Raw genomic sequence first — 23155 nt, 5'->3', positions numbered from 1 at the left:
TATAAGGACCCACAATAAATAAGTAACATGTAATAATAAGTTCTGATACAAAAAATAATAATAGATCTATGATGCTCACTTGTTTATTGTACCCTTCGATAATTATATTCTCATATCGGGACCTCCAAGGTAAAAAAGCATGGCATCAATTTTAAAAGTTTAGGTATTAAATTGCTCCACAATTTTTTAGGTGCCCCTAGATTTTCAACTGAAAATGCTTCCCAAGTAAAAATATCATTTAATCCTTAAAATTTACATATGAAAAGTATCCCCAGTCCAATTCTAAAATGTAGAAATTGGTCTTAAATGTAAACTCCCTTCCCACTTTATTTCTAAAAATGTATAATTTTTTTAAATTATTTTTATTAGTTGCACATATTAAATGGGGTTTCCATTAATATAGGTCAGTACATGCTATTAAAAAAAGAATGTTTTGTATAAAACAACACATTTTTTTCAAATAAAACTTATTGTGAACTAGTTATTTTGCTCTTAGTTTTACAAGTAGAAGGAATAAGGGATTAGTTTAATTGAATATAAAATTTGGAGGAGATTGAAGGAGAAGCGATGAGGGTAGGCAACAAGGAAATCAAAGATAAGGATATCCAGAGACGCAGGAGATGAGGCTGAGGAGGCAGTCACATGGCAAAGCAATGCCTATATTATATTATCATAGCGAACAATTTTTCCAAGTAACAACAAAACCCCCCTCCCTCCCGTCATTGTTATCATGTTATGTTCCTTTTTCTTCTTGTAGTCCTCACCCCTACATCATGCCAAAACCTTCCATTTTCTTGATCAAAATTATCAGTCCCTGATCTTTTAGAATCTTTTTTTTGAATCACATAACTATCAATATACTGGTGTTATAATAGAACAATAAACTATTCATGATTTTATTTTTTAAGTCTATTCAAAATTCTACAGTAACAAATTTTGAAGGGCATTGTTCTTGAGAAGGGCCCCTTCAGTCTTGATTCTTTGAAAAAGAGAAGAGATCTAATTTACCAGGGATCAAAAGAATGGAATTCATAACATTTTAGGACAAAGTTCAAATCTTATAGAAAATAAAGCCATTTTTAAAATATTTTCACGCAAGCTGATAAAACTTCTCACAAATTTACCTTGTAATCCGTAGAAAACTAATCCAAACACTAAAATTTGGATCTGACCAGCATCCACTTAACTTTGGACAACTTTTCTTAACCAGCCAATGTTTTGTTTGTCCTTGTTACCAGCTTTTTTTTTATCAGATCCTTGTTACCAGCTAAAGCATAGACAATTAAATATTATGAATGGAGGAAAATGACATTAAAAAGCTATCCAATTGGACCAACAATGTTCACTGACCCCATTCCCATGTTTCTTGACTCAGAGATTGGAATATGTCCCGAACGAAAACAAAATTCTTGCAGCCTAATTATCTGTACCCACCATCTGCACCTAACCTCGGTCCCTCTCTCTTATTGCAGAAATGTGAAGTCCATAAATCACACTTATCAACTTTGGAGGCTGTTGGCAAAAAAAAAAAAAAAACTTTGGAGGCTAACTTCAATTTGCAGTTATCAATCAATATGAATGTCAGTTATTTTTCTGTTTTTTTTTTTTTTGGAAAACAAAGAGCTCGTAAAGTAGTAAAACAGCAAAATATTCATCACAGAATCTAATTCTAAAAAGCCACACAAATTCACCTTTCACCATCCCACAAACATTTTAATAACATCACAACACAAGAATGTTCTCTTATTCTTGCCCTTTTCACCATTTTCCCTTTTAGGGATGACAAAGTTCAAAAGGCACAAGAGATTTCCCCAGACGCAATAATATTCAAATCGGAACAATAACCCAGCATACACATTAACCATGGCCTGTGCATGATGATTTTCTTAATTAAAACAAGAATAACAATTAAACGAAATAAACGACGATGAATGTGACAAACGACATTAATTAATCACAGAAAACGACATCATCAAGCAGGAGCGGAGTTTTCCGGCGGCGAAGTCCACACGATGTCTTTCAGCGCAGGGCGGAGCTCTTTACTGCAGAATTGGTTATACTCTAAGGTATCGCCGTTGTCCTTCTTCACTTCCACCACCAGAAACGACGGCGTCACGGCGTATATGTCCGCCGCGATCGCCAGCTTCCCTTTTCTTCCGCATTCCTGTTTCTGCAGTCTCACTCTTGTGTCGCTCTTCTTCACGTTGAACTTCTCCGCCTTCGCCACCTCTTCTAGTTTTGATATCACGCTGCTCGCCGGCCTCGTTGTCGCGAATCTCAGCTCCTCCTTCTCCTCCCTCTTCTTCTCTTCGAACAGTGGAGACAAATCGAACCCTTCCGATAATGATATTATGTGAAACGCGTTCATTGTCGCTGGCGCTTGTTGCTTTGATTTCTCGCAATCAAAATCGAATTCCTGTTCCTCCTTCGTCACCATGTTCTTAGGGACAGATTTTTTGAACCAGGGCGAGTCCATGATTTTGGAAATGTTGATTCGGGTGCTAGGGTTCGGGTCGAGAAGCTTTGTTATCAGCCGGCGAGCGTCGGAGGAGAACCACGGTGGGCATTTGAAGTCCCCCCTGTAGATTTTCCGGTACATAGCCATCAAGTTGTCATCCTGGAAGGGCAAGAATCCGGCGAGAAGCACAAACAGGATGACCCCACAAGACCAGATATCGGTCTTGGCGCCGTCGTAGCCTTTCCTCCCAATTACCTCCGGTGCCACGTACGCCGGAGTACCACAAGTGGTGTGAAGCAACCCATCTTGGCGCAAGTGCTCAGCAAACGTGCTCAGGCCAAAATCAGTGACCTTCAAATTCCCATCCTCGTCGAGAAGCAGATTCTCCGGCTTCAGATCCCGGTGGTAAACGCCGCGACTGTGGCAGAAATCGATGGCGGAGATCAACTGCTGGAAATAGACTCGTGCGACGTCTTCCCTCAGGCGACCTCTTGCGATCTTGTTGAAGAGCTCGCCGCCTCGAACGAGCTCCATAGCGATGTAGATCTTGGATTTGCTGGCCATAACCTCATACAGCTCAACGATGTTGGGATGCTCCACCATCTTCATCACAGAAATCTCCCTCTTGATTTGCTCCATCATGCCCACTTTGATTACTTTCTCTTTGCCCACCACCTTCAGAGCCACGCTTTTCCCGCTCTGCAAGTTCTTGGCATGGTAGACCTTAGCAAAAGTGCCGTGACCCAGAAGACGACCGAGCTCGTACTTCCCGTGGAGCAACGCGGAATGGCAAGAATCTTTGGCCTTCTCACCCATGTTTATCGATCAAGGAAAGATCAAATCTCAGCAGAAATTACAAGTAGTGCGAAATCTGAACTGGGTATATTTACAGATGAGCAGGGATTACAAAGAAAGAAACAAAGAAATGAAGCGGGGGTGGGTGGCGGCGCGTGAGGATCACCCGTCTTCGACGTGTTTCCGGTGGCAATTCCTGCCGCCGATTCTGCGCTTGGTAGGGCCACCCACTTCAGATTTGGTCAGCGCAGGTCCTCTCATCTCTCTGCATTCCCAAGAAGAACGAAGAAAGCTAAACCAGTTTTTCTGCGCTCTACCTTCCAGCTTCAAAACCTTGAGCCTGCGTTATATAGCCAATTTGTTATCGGTTGGATTACCATTTTGCCCTCAACGTGCGGCTGCGCGGAAGGAGGTGACCTTGTGGCGGTTGCCTGGAAGGAGATGATCTGACGGCTGTAGCTTTGACTGGGAAAATCTTGATGGAATGGGATAACGCCACGTGGCCACGGAGTCAAATAATTTTTGGCTCAAATGATCAAATTAACTAGTTGTTTGAGGTCAAAAAAGGACCCAATAAGTAGCCGACTCGCAGGTGCGTGGATCAACTAGACCAGGAGCCTCGGACGGCATACATAACAGTCTCATTTGCCGCAAAAGGAAAGTAAATTTTGTTGGAAAATTCTGATTTGTATTTTTTAAAAATATAAATAAAATTCCAGTCATATTTACGGGGTAAAAGGGAGTCATTTTGATTCATTATGGATAAAACAAAATTTTCTATGGTCATTTAAATAGTAACTATACAATTAGTGGCCGTCTCACAGATCCAGGTGTCAACTATAAATTGCCAACGATCACTAGCAATTTCATTTTCTACAAAACTAAAATAAGAATTTCTTTTGGTAATTTTTTATTCAGACCAAGTTATAATCATTGCTAAGAATAATGCAGCAATCAATTCTGTCCTCTTTGAATTATCATTATATTTTAAGAGCATTATTCTTAATCGTACATTATTTAATATTTTTAGAAATATGCGGTTCAAATTAACATTAAGTAATCTCTAACACTTCAATTTGTTTTTCTAATTTTTGATTCACCCGACATGTTAGAATATTTTCTAATAGCATTTAGTGTCTTAAGTTTAAAATAATCGTTGCTATTAAAAAAATACTGTATGTGTAAAATTACACACAAAAATTATTTCAGTATAATGAATATTATTAAAAAAATATTTTAAGATATTAAATGTAGAAAAAGCTCAATATAAAACAGAATGTTGCCAAAAAAAATTTTAAAGTATTAGACAGAACTTAACCATTTATATAGAGTTATTTTTATTTGGTCTAACTCTCAATAATGGTAAATAAATTTTGAACAATATTAATAGGTCCCTTAAAGTTTACTTTTATTTTAGTTTTAGTTTTTCAAATTTTAAATTATAGGTTTTGGTTCTTCATAAGACAAAATGATTCAAGTTTTTATTAAATTTTAGGGATTACTATTTTAAATAAAAAAAATTGAAGGGATCAAAACTTATGATTAAAAGCTTGATGTATCAAAGCCAAAATAAAAACAAACTTGAAAGGCTAAAAATTATATTACTCAATTTAAAAAGAATTAACTAAACACATAGAATATAAGTAGAAAATGTTGAATAATATGTCAAATTTTTTTGCAAATACAGATTTTCTTAAACTTTAACAATCTCTTGACTAAATATTTTAAATTTTGAAACAAATTAAACTGAGTTGAATTGTTTTAGAAATTGTTACTATATAAATTTAAAAGAATAAAATTAAAATGAAATAAATGGAGTGATGATAATAAAAGGAGGGGGTGACACGTGTCGGTTAAGCAGTGGAGTGTCTCAGGTTGTCAGTCAATTTGTAAGCGATGAGTCAGAAGTTAAAAGGCTTCGTCCTAACGCAAGGACCTCTGATTCTGGTCCCCCCATAATGGCATTATTGCTTTCTCAATCATTCATTTCATTCCCAAGTTGCCCACCCGAAAATTACAAAAATAAAATAAAATAAAATATTCATCTCCAATCTTGATTAACCACCAAATTACCCAATTGATAAATCATGATTTATCTATCGACCAAGAATATTTTTAAAAGGATTATATATATTATAATATATTATTGATTAAAAAAGTTTGCAGCAAATAAACTTTTTCGTTTGAAAAAATTTTTGCAAATCATTTTAAGGCTTACTTCTATTAATAAAAATATAAACTTTATACGAATGACTTTTCTCCAAACATTATGGGGATTTCAAATTTCTATAAAAATTTAAGTATTATAGGGCTTAATTACATTCATATGAAAGTGTTTTAATTATTTTACACAGAATTCATGAAAATATATGGGGGCCAGTCATTCAAAATATATCAAACTCTATGTTCCGTTGGCCCAAAAAAAAAATCTATGTTCCGAGACCACCATTAATAGGATGTTTGGATACCCCAATAATCACTTTTCAGAAGTACTTTTCCACAAATCGAGGTAAACTCTTTCACATATTCACCTCGTATACCGTAAAAACACTTCTGAAACTATGGTTTTAATTTTATCCAAGAACTCTCTAAATGCATGAGTCAACTAAGTTGAAATTTTTTTTAATATAAAATTAATTTTAAAGAAAATTGTAGATAAGTCTTCTCCATTGCTATATCATTTTTCACTAAACTCTTTAAAAAATAAACATTAACCAATTTGTTGTAAATACAAAAATTATTAGTTTTCCTTGTTTAATGGTGTAATTTATGGAAGTAAGGAATGTTTCATAATAAAACCCACAATGATATATTTGTCCATTTACCAAATTTTAATGTTCACAAAATACGTTTTGCCTTTTTATATGCGCAAGCTAACAAGAGAGCACACAGAAAATTGGGTTTGGCGGCTGAGAATCAAACCGTGAACTGCAAGTGGCATTTAGTGAAACATCTTTTTCATATACTTTGTAGTCTCTAAAAGTGTAAAAAATGAGTGCCCTGACTTACTGCAAGTTGGTTCCTATAATTTTAATCATTGTATAATGTAGTTCCTATTTTATTAGATATATAATTTTATTTTTCTAAGACATAAGGGGTAGATTATGACTAAAAAATTCACTTCTTTTCTCTATCTTTCTTTTAAAAAAAACTGTTTTTCTTATATGAAATATTTTAAAAAAATCAAAGTACACAATGACAAGGCGTAGGAGTAGCAAGATGAGACTTGTTATGTTCACATGAATTAGTTTATAAAATTGTAAATTTGAGTTTAGGTATAATTAATTTTGCAAAGTTTATTTTTGGTTAGAATTCATTAATTAGCTGGCTAGTACAATAGATAGATACCACTGATTTGCTTCATTAATTTACATAAGCAAATAATTCAAATAAGCAACACAAAAAAAGGCCAGTAATATTTTTATAATATTTAAAAATTTAAAAAAAAATCGATGCCAGTATTAATAAAAGAAGACATATATTATCAATTATCGATATGTACATCTTTACCAACATAAGGTCGGGAAGAGATGGATGCTTCACACCGGTCATGATGCTGTGATCCTGTGCTCACATGCTTTGTTTTGTTGGGATAATAGGTCTCTCTTTATCAGCTCAAAAAAAAAAAAAAAAAGGTCTCTCTTTTAAACATGTTTTAGCTTTAAACTTAGAAGATGACAATTACAATATGGACCTCCACAATTACACATACATACACGCCCACGTATCCTTTTGGTATAAATTACTTTTTAACATATTTCATTAAAATTAAGAAATATTTTAAATATTTTTAATTCAGTCATAAAGCTTAATAGCTTTTTAAATTTTATATTTATTTATATATATACTACTCCGTCTCTTATTATAAGCTCCTTTTAACTAAATTGCACGGTTTAAGAAAATAATTAAAATTAGTTAAAAGCAATTAATACGTAGCAAATACAGTTTTTTCCAAATATACCCCTATATATAAATGGATAAATGTGAAAGAGTAATAGTGAAATAAATGAAGAAAAAAATATATTAAATACATTAAATTAGAGATAAAATAGATAATACTACATTAAATACTCAGACAAACTCAAAGAGGATCTTATAAAAAAAAACAAACCTATTCAAAAATTAGATCTTATAATAAAAGACGGAGGGAGTACACTTTTTAATAAAATAATAATTATATCCCACACTACAATAAATTATGAGTAAAATTGCTCATTCGTGCAATAAATTCAATGAAGGGATTTATGGCAAAGAGCTTATAGCTAAATTGGCATCCTATGCCACCTCTCACAGAACTGAATGGATTGATGTCTCGTGAAAAATATGGGAATTATTAATTATTATTTAGTCATCATATAGAAAATGACCAAACCCGGAACGCACTTAAATAGTAAATGCCACAGTGACGCTAGTTCCCACATAACAACCGCTTATGATGTTGCACTGCCGACCCCATTGCTTTGCTTGCTTAATTAATATTTTCGGCTTAATACTCCTCCAATCCTTAATATAAAACCTTATCAAAAAAATAGATATTAGTCCTATATAAGTCCTAAATTTTCTTTAGTAGTATTTCTTTAACAATAATCAAATAAGAGATAGAGAGAAAGAGAATTAGGAAAAAAAATCATACTAACTAATTTAACTAACATTCTTATTGATCAAATTAGTTAATTAGATATTACATTAAAAAAGAGGAGTATTCTTTTGGAAAAATTACAAGAGGTTCTAAAAAAAGAAAATAACTACAAGCAGATCTTAATAATAAGTGAGTAGTTGTTATTTACTAGTATTGAACTTGTCATTATAATTTGTTTTGTTGTTATTGATATTTTTAATAATTTTTTTTCTTATTTAGGATTTCATTACAATTCTTTCTCTCTTTTTTTCTGATAACTTGTACATTTACTAGATTTTTCATACACAATTTAAAGTCAGAATATCATGCTACCGAAAATTATCTAATATCATTTGAGTACAAGGCCCCAACATTTTTGCCCTTGATTTTCCGACCCAGATAGTATCACAAAAGACGGAAATTACCAAACGCTACACTTCTAAAAGTATTACAAATCTGAATTTGGGAGAATTACATATAAAAACCGCTGGTCGAAACATGCATATGATTATGAAGATAGAGATGAGGATCAGGAAATAGCTTAAAGTCGCCATATGTAAAACTTTACTAAATTGACTGCTTTGTAAAATAATTTTACTGATCATATACACTTTTTTTTGAGAAAAAAAATTATGGGTTAATTAATTAAAATATAGAGTAAAATTAATTAATTGAAAATATCATCACGCAAGTGTGATCATTGGGTAGTGTACGATAAGTTAAGGGACTCAGTCATCGTTCAATTTCTCTCTAATGGCGGCTCTCAGAGATAAGGATGACCTTTCCTTTTTTCTTTCTTCTTCCTTTTTTTGTTTCGACGAGACAGATAAGGATAAACTTAACTCACATTATAAACTTCAATTGTCTCACATGCTTCATCATAATCTTTTCTATTCAATTTTTTTATATTCGTGGGATTAAAAAATTATATAATCAAGGATAGATTAGATTTCACATGACGGTAGATCCATGAAACTATATACATGAACTACTAGCTCGTTTATTAATATAAGAATTAGTTGACTAATTTGAGAAAAATAAAAAAAATTAGTTAAATTAGTTATTTATAATAAATAAGTGTAGTCTTTCTTAAAATATTTTTTACTAATAATGTGTGTTAAAATTATCATTTCATAGAAACCTTTAACATGCAACCATTATAAGGACTAGTTTGAAAAAAAAAAAGATAAATATGAAAGACAAAGTAGATTAAGATTTTATATTTAAGATCATATTGAATGTTAAACTACTCTTATATTAAAATCAGACTTAGTATTATCACTTCTGAGCGTGACAGAAAAAATATGGCAAATATATGTTCTAATTTTGAAATAAATCTTGCTCATTTGTTCTCGTTTTATAGTTTAGGTTTATTATCACTAATTTTTTTAATTGCTCATGATAAATTATTGAGACTGATTGGGGCCATTCAATTTGTTTGAGATTTAAAAATTACATAAGTTACTTTCAACTTCCCTAAAAATGATTGAAATGGTGAATATTAATTCAAAATAAATGATTTTCTTGTAAAAATTGAGAGAATAATTAAGGGTCAATAATATATTCATAATTATGCGAAATTAATTAATTTCTTGTGAAGCTTAAACGTGGGTAATTATCTACATTAAAGGATAAGGCACATCCTTGCATCCCCATGTGTAAACACTAAGGATAATGTTCATCCTATTCTATCTACCTTTTTTGATGACCCTTTCTTGGTCTAGTGCCTCTATTTTATTTTATTTCCTCCAGAAGGACATGGTTGGTGCCTTTATTGGTATCTTTTTCTTTTTTGTTTGTTGGTTTTTTTGCCAGCGCCCTTTATTGGTATCTATGCAAATCACATAACAATTTTCGGCACAAACATGCTTCCCAATGATGATGGAAAATGTCTATTTTTATTAATTTTGTCTCGGTTAGCTGAAAATTACATGGTATATTTTTGTAAACATGATAATCATCAGTAGTCTGAGGTGGTAAAATTTTTTTCACATGCAATTCTTGAACACCATTAGTTCCTGCAAATGAGAGGCCAAGGAACCAAACAGTAGAAACTGTAAGGATTTAATTAAAAAAAAAGTCTAAAAACTTGATTTATAGCTAGAAAAAACTATAAAAACCCTTTGGATTAATGCTCCCTATACAGGGTCTTAATCTTTTGGTAAACATAGTTTAACAAGCACTAAACCCAACCTAACCACTTTTCTCTTAATTTTATATATTTGAGCACACATGCACACGGACATGTTAAGGTTAGGCTCAAGTTTGATCTCTTATTCAAATATGACAGATGACACTATCATTGAGACAACTTGTTATTGGTATAATCACAATGACTAAAAAAAAAAAACACATCTCGACACATCATGCAATCTCAAATAAGTAATCAAATCAATAAAAAGTCTTATAATAAGAGAGTAATCTCCACAAATATTGTTATTTTCTACACTGAAATTTATTGTAACATGCTACTCATTTATTATAAAACTTCTTTTAATTAAATTACTTATGTGAAACTGCACAATAATTTTCTCATCATTTTACCAAATCAGGCTTTAGACTAACCCACATGCGCACCTAGTCCAGCATAAAAGAATATCCCTCAATATCAAGATAAAATATAAAACTTATATAACAAACTGCATTGATTCATATAAATTAGTGATATAATTCATAAAGAGATATGTCCAGTGATATCCTACCTAGTACCCCTCTGATCCTTTCCTTAATATATGATTCAATAGATTAAAATCTAGAAAAATTAATGAAACTAAATAAATGACTTAATTATAACAAAAATACATGACCTATCTGAAACACTTACGTATATCACTATATTATATATTTTTTGATACAACTATCATTACATTACGTTTAATTTATAATTTAAGTAAATTAGTTTAAAAATAATAATAAATATAATATTTTAAATTATTTTATTTTATTTTTTTAATCTTTTTAAATTAATCAACTGCATGTTATTAAGGATCAGAGTAGGTAGTATAATATAGCTTGCTGGGGAATGGTATGAGACGAAGCATTTTTTTTTTCAGAGAAATAAAAACAAAATTATATGATGGGGAAGTGGGGATTCGATTTGATGCGATCAATAATTTGAATTCTGAACTCTCAGACTCAGCCCTGATATATACAATGCACAACGTTTAGAGGTGTCCACGTGAAATTATGCCTGCATTGATTTGATCTGTGACCAGACCTCTCTGTTTATTTGTCTCCAAAAAAAAATGCCACCCATCGTTAATATAAAACTCAATTAATTAATTAAAAAATTCAAAAATAATTAATTTGTTTTATTTATAAATTGATATATATCTAATAATACATAAAATATTTTAGAGAGATCATGTAATATATGCTATAATTAAGTAATTTGATAATTTTTTTAATCTTTCAAAATTAATTAAATGGGTCTTATATTAAATACTGAAAATAGAAGGGAAATAAATACTCTTCCAATCCTTCATGTAGGACATAATTACGGAGTTGATCTTGATTCTAAATGTAAAATCTATTTTCAATATTGATCAATTTTTTTTTCAAATCACCCGTATTGATTTTGTTTTAACCATAGTAAGTAGGAAACTAAAGAGAGAATATAAAAAAAGATGATTTAAATGTTTTAGGAAAAACATATTATATTTATTATAATTAACTAACTCACATAATTTTTTTAATCTAATCAAATTAGTTAAATACTATTCTCAGAATCTCAGTCCTTAATATAAAAATCAGTTGATTAATTTGAATAGATTAAAAAAGTTTATTAAGTTAGTTATTTGTAATAAATATGGGTTGTTTTCCTTATAATATCCTTGTTAATAATTTGTATTAGTTAAAACTACTATTTAATAAAATATTTAACATGTGAAACTACTACAAGAAGTATTTTGAAAAAATAGATACTATGTCTTGTTGGGCCTCTATCACATGCATGTGTGTGCGCGTGTGTGAGATACTCAGTCATACATGCACATGGCTGTGTCAGTATGGTCACCATCCGGTGGGCTTCCCATTTAATCTCGCGGTGCCCACTTTATCGTCTTCACCAACGGAAAACACACACACACAACACAAGAGACAGCTTTTCTCGTACACGTAAAACTTGAGGACTCCCAAATTTAATAACATAAATTCATACGACGGAACACCAAATAATAAATATTCTGACGCAACAATTATTGTCATTATATAAATGTGCATGTAATGTTATTGTCAATAGCATATAGAGATTAACATTAACATTTAATAATTTTAAAATTTTTTTAACCAAATTACTAATGATATTGATCCATCCAAGGAGAGACAACGCTCCTTTTAATTTATTCCATTAATAATTTATTAATTTATGCTCCGTCTTGATTTTAAATATAGGAATACACAAGAAAATTTTTAAAATCTAAATATAAGATCTCAATCCATCTTATCTTTTAAATTTATAAATTTTTTCTTAAAGTATCTATATTGATTACATATAATAAGGAGATTTTTATTACATATAATGAGAAGGTTTTTATCAAAGAATAGTTACAATACATGTGATTAAAAGTGATGGTGTTATACAATACACTTATCACAAATAATAATTAACTTAAACAATTTTCTTAATAACTGATAAATTAATCATTACGGAGTGGTATTAATTTATTAATTTATAATTCTCTAGATTGTCTTTCCCCCCTTGTAAACATACACATCATTTCCAGAAAGAAACATTAAAAAGAAACAGGAAAAAAAAAAAAAAGTTCGGTGCATGTCTCTATTGTGGCGGTGGCCATATTTTCTTGGAAAATTAAGACCAATGGAATCTAATGTAATATAGCCACCTCACCTTTTAAATTTGAACTTGTGCACCTACTATTTGTCAATAACTGATAAGATTACAATATATTCCAAACACGTCTCAAAATTAATTTTGACAGCTCCACGTAATCCGCTGATTGAAGATTATATGTGCCTCTCACAATCTAACGCAAAACCTACTCACCTGTTTTGTTATATGTATGTCTCAATTATGTTTGGCACACTGGTTTTTAAACTCTCTCTCTCTCTCTCTATGATATTAGCATCAGTATCCAATATCTTTTTTGAATCTTATTACTAAGTATCTGAGTAACTAACTAATCTAATTCGGAGTTCGTGACTTTTCCTTAACAGAAATGTCTCTTCTGAAACTCAAACTCGAGATCCAAAGAGATCTAACAGAACCTTACACTGTTAAACCAACCTTTCGATATATGTATATATCCTGTAATGGAGTTTTAACTTACAAATAATTAGAATGAAAATGCCTTAAATGAGTCATATTTAAATTCAATACTCAGCCATATATAATTCCATGATACAGAAACAATATGAATGGCATTATACATTAATAATTTCTTATAATAACATCTGCATGTATAATACATGCGTGTACTTATTCATAAATATTTCTTCAAAACATGCATGAGAGGGACAACATTATACTGTCGTTTGACATAAGCTAATTAATCAAATTATGGCCACACGAATCGTAAAATACGACTTTTAAATCGATTTTGGCCATGTCGTTTAATTGGTACATATAAACTTACAAGTCAAATAAACTCAATGTTTGATGCACTACGCGTCTCAATTTCATTCAAAAGCATTTAATTGATTCCAGGGCTAATTGATCACTTAATATTTAAATTAATTCAACTCTATGTTTTTGTTTTATTTCTTCTCTAAATTCCACGTTATGTATCTATCAGACGATGGGTTGCGCTTGCATCTTTATCACTAGATTATATATACATCCACAAATAATTTAATTAATTAAGTGGTTGTAATTTGTTTTGTTTTAAAAGAATTATGCGTTGTTGATAAAAAAAAATGGTGGGAATTGAATGGGAAAAACTCCTAATCTTATCGAGTAAAACTGAGAAACATTTTTCAAACACAAAAATATAATCCATAATTTTATGTAAGATTTCACTTTAATCTTTAATTTTGAAAAGAATCTTTTCAATCTTCTAATCATCATGCAATTATTTTTAAATGATGATTTTTAATAATAATTTTAATTTTAAAAATTTAAAGTATTTGAGAATTTTTTTTGTAAGCATTTAAAATTTTAATATCAATATTAACTGCGTTAGAGTTAATAAAATATTTAAATAGTACTTTATAAATTAAAGGATTAAATAAAACCAAATTAAAGCATTCAAAGTGCACTTTAACTTTTCTTAGAAATTCATACAAACAACTAAAATTGTAATATTTTAAATTCAACACTAAAACCACACAATCTCATATAAAAAAGGAAGAATCCCAATTAAATCCAGCCAAATACTTAAATTCAAATTTAGACCTACACTTTTAGCAAATTCCTAATTAGGCCATGAGACCTAATTAGAAATTTTTGAATGTTGTTAAATCACCCCAAAATACCCTTCTTCAATTAAAAAGAAAACTTGATTAATATATCTCTCCCAAGTAATTTCTCATCTCTTATGATTTTTTTTAGACCAAAAAACATATAAGCAATTTTATCATGTTTGAAATTTGTATATATTTACTATTAAAAATATTTTAATAAAACATGTTAAATTACAAATATAAGTAAAATTATAAATAGTTTTTATTTTCAGTTCTTATAATTTACGTTAGTTTTATTTATTTAAACAATGTTGGATCAAACTGAAAATGTAAATGATTACAATTTAATATTAAATTTTTATTATAATTAAAATATTTCAAAATTTTAAAATAAATATTTACAACCTGAAAAGAAAAAAAATATTTATTTAAAGATTACATATTATAATTTGAAATGTTTTATGAAAATATTTTGAAGATTTTAGTTATATTACAAAATTTCAAACACTAAAAAGTTATTTATATTTTTTTGTCTAAATATTAATAATAAGAGATGATGAACCACATTAGAGGGATAAAATAATCAATTTCCATTCTTAACTAAAGAGGGGCATTATAGTTACTTAACAATATTTAGTAATTCCTAATTAGGTCTTATGTCCTGATTAAGAATTTGTTAAAAGTGTAAGCCTCAATTTAATTTTAAGTATTTCAACAGGATTTAATTAGAATTTTCTCTATAAAAAAACATATACGGCAATATAAATTAATTATTTTTTAGCATCAAATCTAGTAGATATGTTTATTTGTAAATATTTTCTTTTTTAAAAAAATTGAAATTCAGTCAAGTTAAATCATGCACGAGTGAAATTATATGTATTCGATGAATGCAGTTTGTTTGTGTGTGTGTGTGTGTAAATATGTTGAATTTCCAAAGGCCGTCTATGTTATAATGTCGTTTGAGGTAAGCTATCAAATTTTGGCCACACAAAATAAGACGACTTTGTAGTCAATTGGACCATGTCGTTTAGTAACCCTAACCAGTCAAAATGTCGTGTTTGATGCACCACGCGTCTCACTTTCGTAGTTTCATTCAAAAGCTTTTACTTGATGAATATTCAAGAGCTAATCAACAATTAATATTTAAAATTGATTTAACTTCGTATTTTTATTTTATTTCCTTTTCATTATACGTTGTTAATCTATCAGAGAATGTTAAAAAAAAAATTAAGATTGATTGATAAAATAGTGATACTGAGGATTTCTGAAATTGGAAACATCGCCATTGTGTTGCCACGTAGAAGGATGGACATAATTAGAGACACTTGGGAGATAGAAATTCAGGTGTCCATGCTTGTGCATCTCAATTATAACAATAAATAATGATTTTAAATAGTTTTATTTGAGAAGAAATATGCATTGTTGATTAAATAATAATGATGATGATGAATAGTGGTGAATCGGAGATGCTCCCTATTAGACTTTAAAGAATTAAATATAGATTAAGCTTATCTTTCTATTAAAATAAAACTTAAATTATTTGGCAGACTTGTGTAACAACCTAACTTTTCTTTTCTAACAAGTTGATAAGGTTAGAGGATAGTTAAGTATGATTTTTAAGTCATACTTAGAGTTAAGATATGATTTGAAATTTAAATTGAGGTTTAGAATGATTATTGTAGTGTAGTTTGATTAATTCATGGATGATATGCTTGGGCAAATTAATGTGAAGAAACCTTCCATTTACTTAATAGGTAACAAAACCTCGACTAAGTTTTTATTACCCAAGTAGAGGTTTTGGCAACAGGCACTATTAGCATTATTTGGGTGTTTATGTCGCATATTTGTATAAAAGAGAGAAACGTGAGGCCTTGTTAGGATTTCTATTTTTAGACCTTGAAGAGTAACTTTAAGCTTAAAAACATTTGAACAAGTGTTTCTATCATGATTTTCATCTTCCACTCTTGGATTTTTAAAGGTTTTGATGATATGGAAGTTGGGGTTTATGTAGGATTCTGAATTTTAGTCAAATTCTACAGATTATTCTGAGTTCCAATGAGTTAATAGGTATTTGAGAGTAGATTTAAGGTTTAATTAATGGGGTTTTGTTATGAAGATTTAGAGTAAGGGTTTGAATGTTAGTTGGAGTTTAAGTTAGAATATGATGATTCCACTAATTGAAATACAATTTAATGGTTATAATATGTTTATCTATGGTTGAATTGAAGTTTAATCGGTTTAATTTGTTGATTAGTGTGAAATTTTTTAACTGGGTATTTTTAACATGGAACGTTAATTAAGTTAAGAAATTGGGAATTTTAATTAACTGTGTGTTATTGGATGGTAATTGAGGTTCCAATAAGTTAACTGATACAAGAATTTGAGGGAATTTACTTTGAGTGACAAGAAGTTGACATTTGGGATGAGTTTTTATAAGTTGGGAGTAGCTCTAATTAGTTGTATAGCCTTGCATTGACCAATGTTTACTTAAATCAAGTGGATCAATGGCTTTGATCCGATCGTTTGAAACGGATTACCCTTGGGCCATAAAAAAATTTCTTTGGACCCAATAATGTAATGTTGCTATGCAATCAAAATTTCTCTTATTTTACCAACGGGAGTTGGCTCTAACAGAAAAGGTTAGTCCCTCATAACATGGTGAACTAAGATTCGAATCCCCGTTAGGAGAGGTGCTCACATTTAGTACCCGACAGTACCTATACTTTAGCAAAAAAAAAAAATTCTCTTATTTTACTAATAGGGGTTGGATCCAACAAAATGAACTAATTCTTCATAATGTGACAAATCAAGGTTCGATCCTCTACTAGGAGAGGAGTCCACAATTATTACCCAATAGTGTCTTGAATAAGATTGTCTTTAATAAGAAGATACCTATGTTTTAACCCAAAAAAAAAAATCTCTTATTTTACCAAGGGCTTTGGGGCAAACCAAGGCTTACATACGAGGTGCCAATATTTAGTTTCTCAAACATGATTATTTCTATTATGAAGATATTCGTGTCCAGCAAAAAAAATTCTCTTTGCCTTTGGACCTTTGTGGGTGAAGATTGTATGGGATTTAATTCCCCCAGCCCTTCACTGGTTAATTTCTTGTGGTTCCCCAAAAAAAAACGCTGTTGTTCATTATAAGGCTTATTTGGGCCTACAGTTCCCAAAATCAGCCACCTCTGCTTAGCCCAGTATGGAAGAAAGGTCGGGAAGTATTGGGGTCGAATATAATAAAACATTTATTGTTCAAAACATATGAGGGAAAGAATATTTTGATTTCAGGGAATAATCATAAAAAAATTATATAAAAAGCTTGTATTTTCAATAGATTATTATGCTATATGTATTGATGATTTGAACTAAAAAGAAATGAGGACAGGAATTTAAATTTTAGGGGGGGGAAATCAATATATTTAAGATATAAATCTTAGGAATCATATTTGCCATGTTTAAACAACAAAAAAGACTAACATTTAAATATAAATATTAAGTATCTCTTTTTATTGTTTAAGAGTTAAATTTAACAACAAAGTGTTTCAATTAATAAATAATACTACGACTCCTAATATATGAGCTAGTTGACGAATTTGAATGGATTACGAAAACTAATTATATTAATTATTTGCAATAAATAAATGTTATCTTTTCTAAAATATCTTTACTGGTCAGGTATATTGGCTAGAATTATTATTATTACAATGACTACCTTAGAGAAAAAATAAATAAATATAAAAACAAAATAGATTGAGACTTTTCTAAATAAAAATCAAATAAACTCTTACATTAAAAAGCCAAAGTTGTATATATACACACATGATGATGGAGTCAACCGAACATAAAAATAAAGCATCATATAACAACGAAGAACGCATAACTATTTATTTATCAGCTGGGATTTCCTTTTTCATCACTAGCTAATAAAAAATTTACAACGGTAGTAAAACTATATATTTTTTAATATGGTAAAATAATAAATAACTATATGAGAACAATACTATATTAGAAAAAGCAAAAAAGAGCACACCGCATGGACCCGAATATTTAGAACCCTTTCTTAAGTTTAATTGATTCCGACGGAATGTGGGCACCCCCTTGATTCTTCGCTCCACCTGCCGCCTGCCACGTGTCCCCCTCATCTCCTTCTGCTTCGTCTTCTTCCTCTTCTTCTTCCACATATTCATCCCTCACCATATAATGTTGCTGATAATATTTAAACGCCACAAACAGCACAAACACTGCAACACACACATGATAACAATCAGAATGGCTATCCTTTCTTGTGTGAAGATAGGTTGTAAATGGGAGGTAGTGAGTGAGTTCGATTCACTTGTGACTTTAAATTTTTGGTGCCTTTTCTATTAATTGAAAAGGAAAAAGAACTTTGAATGTTACCTGCCCAAACACGAGCAACAACTGATGACATGTTCCATACAAGGCTGAAGATGCCAAGAGCCACTGCTTTCTTGTGTGAGCATGAATCCCAAGCGTCTCTGAATCTTCGAACCCAAAAGTTTCCTTCATGCACAACAACTAATATTAATCAACCCCACTTTTGGCGCTAATTGTTACTCCATAATGATGAAGTAAGAAACCATCTCTAATCTCTAAACAGCACTAAAACCAGTTGACTGAAGCTTACATACAGTATATGAGTATGATTAAGAACAGGCGACGACCAAAAAGAGGGAGCAGATGGGACCATTTTTAGAACTTATGAGGCTCATGAAGAGAGTGCGCCTGGGTTTTAAGAACCCAATAAATAGACATATATATGTGTGCATGAAAGTGACCATTCTGGAGCTTGGGACTTTGGGTAGTGCCAAAGACCCACAGACCAAAAGATGTGGAGGACCATTATGAGTTTATGATCCCATTGAAGAACAATCCCTATTCTCAAGAGGCCCAAAACCCATGTGATGCAATAAATTTAGAGCGACAATTTCTACCCATATCCAAAGTCATTTTCCTTTTCCATCACAACAGATAAGGATTAAAAACATCTACTCTAATACAAGCTAAATCCTGGAACACTTGCCTTGAATCAGTGTGATCCCTCTTTGTTGCAAGAAGTCAAAAACATAGTGTGACTTTAAGAGTCGGGTTTGGTTTAAGAATGAAGATCATGTGAATTCTAGACATTTGAAGATGAATGTGTTATTGGGCCCCATTAAATGGTAGGACCCACCGGATATGCGCTATGGAGACACAGCGCGTCTAATAGTAAATAGTAATATTAGCAGGTGCAAAAGATCCGTTGCCAAGGCATGAGGACGAAGTCATGATCCGCTGTGGTGGGCCTACACGACCACTGCCACTATTATAAATCAGGCACTTTTAATTATTTTTAATATTTTCCCCTCTAATCTAAAATGACCATTCTTTTTATTTTCATATATTCAAAAACCTTCAACTAATATTTAAGCAAAGATGCATGACATTCAGGAAATTACCATATGCAGTTAAGTGTGCAGAATAGGAAGAACAGACTTTTGGAACCGTAAATACTCCAAAGAAACCTGAGTAGGGAGAAACATATCCATATGTCAGTTGTAAAATGGAATAATAATAATGATGACGACGACGATGATGATCCACCCAAAAATTAACGAATAAAAAAGCATTTAATAGTTTTTATTAAATTTGTTCAAAAAATCCATTTTTTGAAAAAAAAGAAGAAGGAAAATACTGTTATTATTAAAAATATATTTTGATATAAATGTATATTTTTCATTATTTTTGATCTGCCTCTCTTCTATTTCTATATCTATATAATTCATTAATAGAGGAAAAGTTTAATATACATAGTAATTATCTATTCAGCCAACGAGTAAGTTTAAATAAATTCACACCCATGAAAAAAGGTGTGATGAGAATTACAGAGGTTAGATAATCTTCGCCGTCCTAATAAATGATGCAAAAAGTTATGAGACTTTGCAGTTGGGACGTAAGTAAATTTTGTTGCTCTTTGTTTGGTTTCAAGGGAAAGGCAATGAGGGTTGAGTTTTAGCCTTTCATGGCCGCAGAGCAGAGTACCATCTAGTAGTAGGCTCAGGAACTCCGCCTTTTAACAAGGGCATGTATAAAGGGTAATCTTTTTGAGCAGTTAAATTTCTAAACTGATCTTACCCAACAAGAAAATGTTACAAATCAATTAAAAGCAAACTTACCGAATTTGGCCATTTTCCAAATGGTTATGGAATTACCACATCTGGCTAAAACAAAGAGCAAAACTGCCAACTGCACATTATATAGGTTATGGTCAAATTTTGCAGTCTTTCTTTCATTAAACCACCAAAAGCATATAAAGAATTAAGTACCATGAAGCTCAGGCATGAATGTTAACTTGTTTAAGATGGCAGTATAAAACACACTTTGCCGGAAATGACAAGGGAATGAAATCACGAAATCAGTGGGTAGAGAATATTACCTTCATTGTGGTGCCAGGATCTCCAGAAAAGAGGGCTCTGAGTTTAGAAAGTAACTCATTCAAGTAAGGGAGAATCAGTTTTAGTACCCAACTTGCTTCTTCTTCTCCTAGTACATAATTTTTGTCATCTATATCTATGATTCCCCTGTTTAATTCAGTTCCACACAAAAAGAGGATCAGAAACAGAGTACTTTCTTGGTAATTTCCTGTCATTCATTTTTATCCCTTGGGTTTGGACTATTACCTGCAAATTAAGGATCTGTAAAGGAAGATAACAGCAAGGTAGACAAGTCCCAGATAGGACATTACTGAAATAAAGCTGCAGCCACAGGGAGAGGAAATTGTCAGTTCTGGGAAGTGACAATTACTATGTTTTATTAATAATGTTTTATTATGAATTTCTCACCTCACATTTATATCCCGTGCATATGAAGATGAGGTTATAACAAATGTTCCAATCCCAAAGACAAAGGCTGATCTTGAGATATCCCTCCACATGATTAAGTCAACTGAGGATTAAGATTCACAATAAAAAAAAAAGTTAAAATATAGTCTGAATAAAATTTTGCCGATAAATTTCACTTTTCACTACTGCACAATTCTTGAATTGCTGATAGATCGATCACCTAGACTCTGCAATTTGCTCTGAGTTTGAGGGAAGCTATGATATTCTGCTTTTGGAATTGAAGAGTTAAAATCAGTCAGTGTCATTAAAGAAAACAAGCGTACAGCCCAGAAAACAGACTGAGAAAACGGAAACTCAGAAACTCAAAAGAACTTACTTGAATGTGAATTTTCTTTTGGGAAATTTTGGTAAATTGTGGAATGCCTTCTAACTGGAGATTGTTTCATAGTAACTGCAGGGATTGACATTGGTCTTTCATTATTTTGCTGAAATCTCCTGTGGGTACTCTGAATTCTCTTAGGTTGTGGTTGATTCGCATTCAAAGCCTTCTTGTTAACAGGGTCATCGATCACAGCCTTCTTTTCTGGTTCCTTCGCAACCACTTTCTTGTCCAGTTCATTCGCAATCTTGTTATTGTTATTCGCTGGTTTTTTCACGACCATTTTCTTTTCCTGCTCATTTACAACCTCGTTGTTCTCTGATTCCTTCACAATTTTGGGTTCTGTAGGAATACTGATTTCCTTTACATCGAAACTCTCCTCCATCTCGGTTTCAGTAGTCTCATCCGCAGCGTTCTCCTCTTCATCTTCAACTTCTTCCGCTTTTTCATCCACTAAACCATCTGCATCGCCGTCGACGAGCACCGACAATTCCGGAGAACATTTCGGGACGCTCACATTTTCCGTACTGCTTGAAATGAACTTCTCTTCACACACCCCGATATCCTCACAATTTTCGTCAGTATCGTCGTCCTTCTCATTCTGAGCTGTGACATTCTCGATTCCGCCATTGATCCCATTGCTTGATTCATGCGAAACAGGATCCGACGCGGATTTCGTCTTCCTCAATTGGACTGAATTATTCTCCCCAACGATCTTCACATTATTCTGATTCGCCGTCCTAACCGAATCCGATTTCGACTTCCTCAAGCTCCTCTCAGCCCCCTCACTGGATTCACCCGCATCTTTGGGCACATCAGATCTCAGCTTTCTCGACTTAATCGGCGCCCCTTCATTCCTGGACTTCCTCGCCGCAATTGGGCTCTTCTTGATCTCCTCTGAAGAAACACTAAGCTCCTTACATTGCTCATCACAATTCTTCTGCCCCGACTCTGATTTCCCTCTTGTAACCTGAACTTGAGCCTTATCGGTTGCATCAGAATTATTGTCCGATTTCAACGTCCTCCTCTTGGCATTCACAGCCACGGTGCTTCTCATGAGTCTGGTGGCAGTACCAGTAGCAGCATTGGGAGCTACTTCATCAGAATTAGCATCTCCATTGAAGACCTTAATCCCACCTCTGACTTCATCGCTCTTCATCCTTGATTCCCACACAGAGCCTGCAGGAACAACAGTACTAGTAGCAGCAGGAGGAGCTCCAGAGGGAATTCTCCTTTTAGTGACATCCATGAGCTTTTAAGGGCAATGAGTAATATGGGGGGGACATAGGTGTGTGGGTGTCACTGGATAAGAAGCTTTGAGCTGAAGAAACGGGAATGGCAGTTGGTGCGGGTAAAGTGAAGCATTGGGATCCCTTTGGAAAGCAAAAAACGAGAAGATTTTGTCGTGAGAGAGAAGAGAGAGAGGGAGACGAAGTGGTTGGCCTCTTTTCTTTTTCTTTTGTTTTGGCTTTTTGAGGAAACCAGGACGGAAAAAGCAAAGAGGGGTAAATGAATATGGAGATGGTGGGGTTGAATGATTAGGGTGTTAAGGAAGATGATCCCTTTTTCTCTGCATTTGATTCCACAGCTCTCTCTCTCTCTCTCCCCCTCACATGCACATGAAGACGCCTCCTACATTTCATCAGATTTATAATACAACCAGATTGGGATTTGGATTCTCTTGACCTGCAGTATAATTTTTAT

At 32.1% G+C, this 23155-nt stretch overlaps 2 protein-coding genes across 3 annotated transcripts; both read right to left on the bottom strand.

Moving 5' to 3' along the window:
- Nucleotides 1–1664: 1664 nt before the first annotated feature.
- LOC114738134 (CBL-interacting serine/threonine-protein kinase 6-like) lies at nucleotides 1665–3579 on the bottom strand. The gene has a single exon (XM_028926150.1). The coding sequence runs from the start codon at nucleotides 3272–3274 to the stop codon at nucleotides 1973–1975; it is 1302 nt and encodes a 433-aa protein (XP_028781983.1). The 5' UTR covers nucleotides 3275–3579; the 3' UTR covers nucleotides 1665–1972.
- A 14420-nt stretch (nucleotides 3580–17999) lies between these two features.
- Nucleotides 18000–22878, bottom strand: LOC114738133 (reticulon-like protein B21). 2 transcript variants are annotated; one of them, XM_028926147.1, is made up of 9 exons: nucleotides 21449–22878; nucleotides 21293–21340; nucleotides 21073–21175; nucleotides 20911–20985; nucleotides 20667–20811; nucleotides 20407–20476; nucleotides 19690–19755; nucleotides 18632–18754; nucleotides 18000–18474 (listed from the first exon to the last, which is right to left on the bottom strand). In XM_028926147.1, the coding sequence occupies exons 1-9, from the start codon at nucleotides 22698–22700 to the stop codon at nucleotides 18281–18283; spliced, it is 2076 nt and encodes a 691-aa protein (XP_028781980.1). In that variant the 5' UTR covers nucleotides 22701–22878; the 3' UTR covers nucleotides 18000–18280. The 2 variants fall into 2 exon arrangements, with proteins under 2 accessions (XP_028781980.1, XP_028781981.1); XM_028926148.1 differs by having other exon boundaries at nucleotides 21293–21337.
- Between the last annotated feature and the right edge of the window lie 277 nt (nucleotides 22879–23155).

This window comes from Neltuma alba, unplaced genomic scaffold, assembly GCF_004799145.2.
Source record: "Neltuma alba isolate B1F8T4 unplaced genomic scaffold, ASM479914v2 tig00013537_pilon, whole genome shotgun sequence".
Lineage (NCBI taxonomy): Eukaryota > Viridiplantae > Streptophyta > Magnoliopsida > Fabales > Fabaceae > Neltuma > Neltuma alba.
The sequence above is the reverse complement of the archived record's forward strand: the minus strand, read 5'-3'. Positions and strand labels throughout refer to the sequence as shown.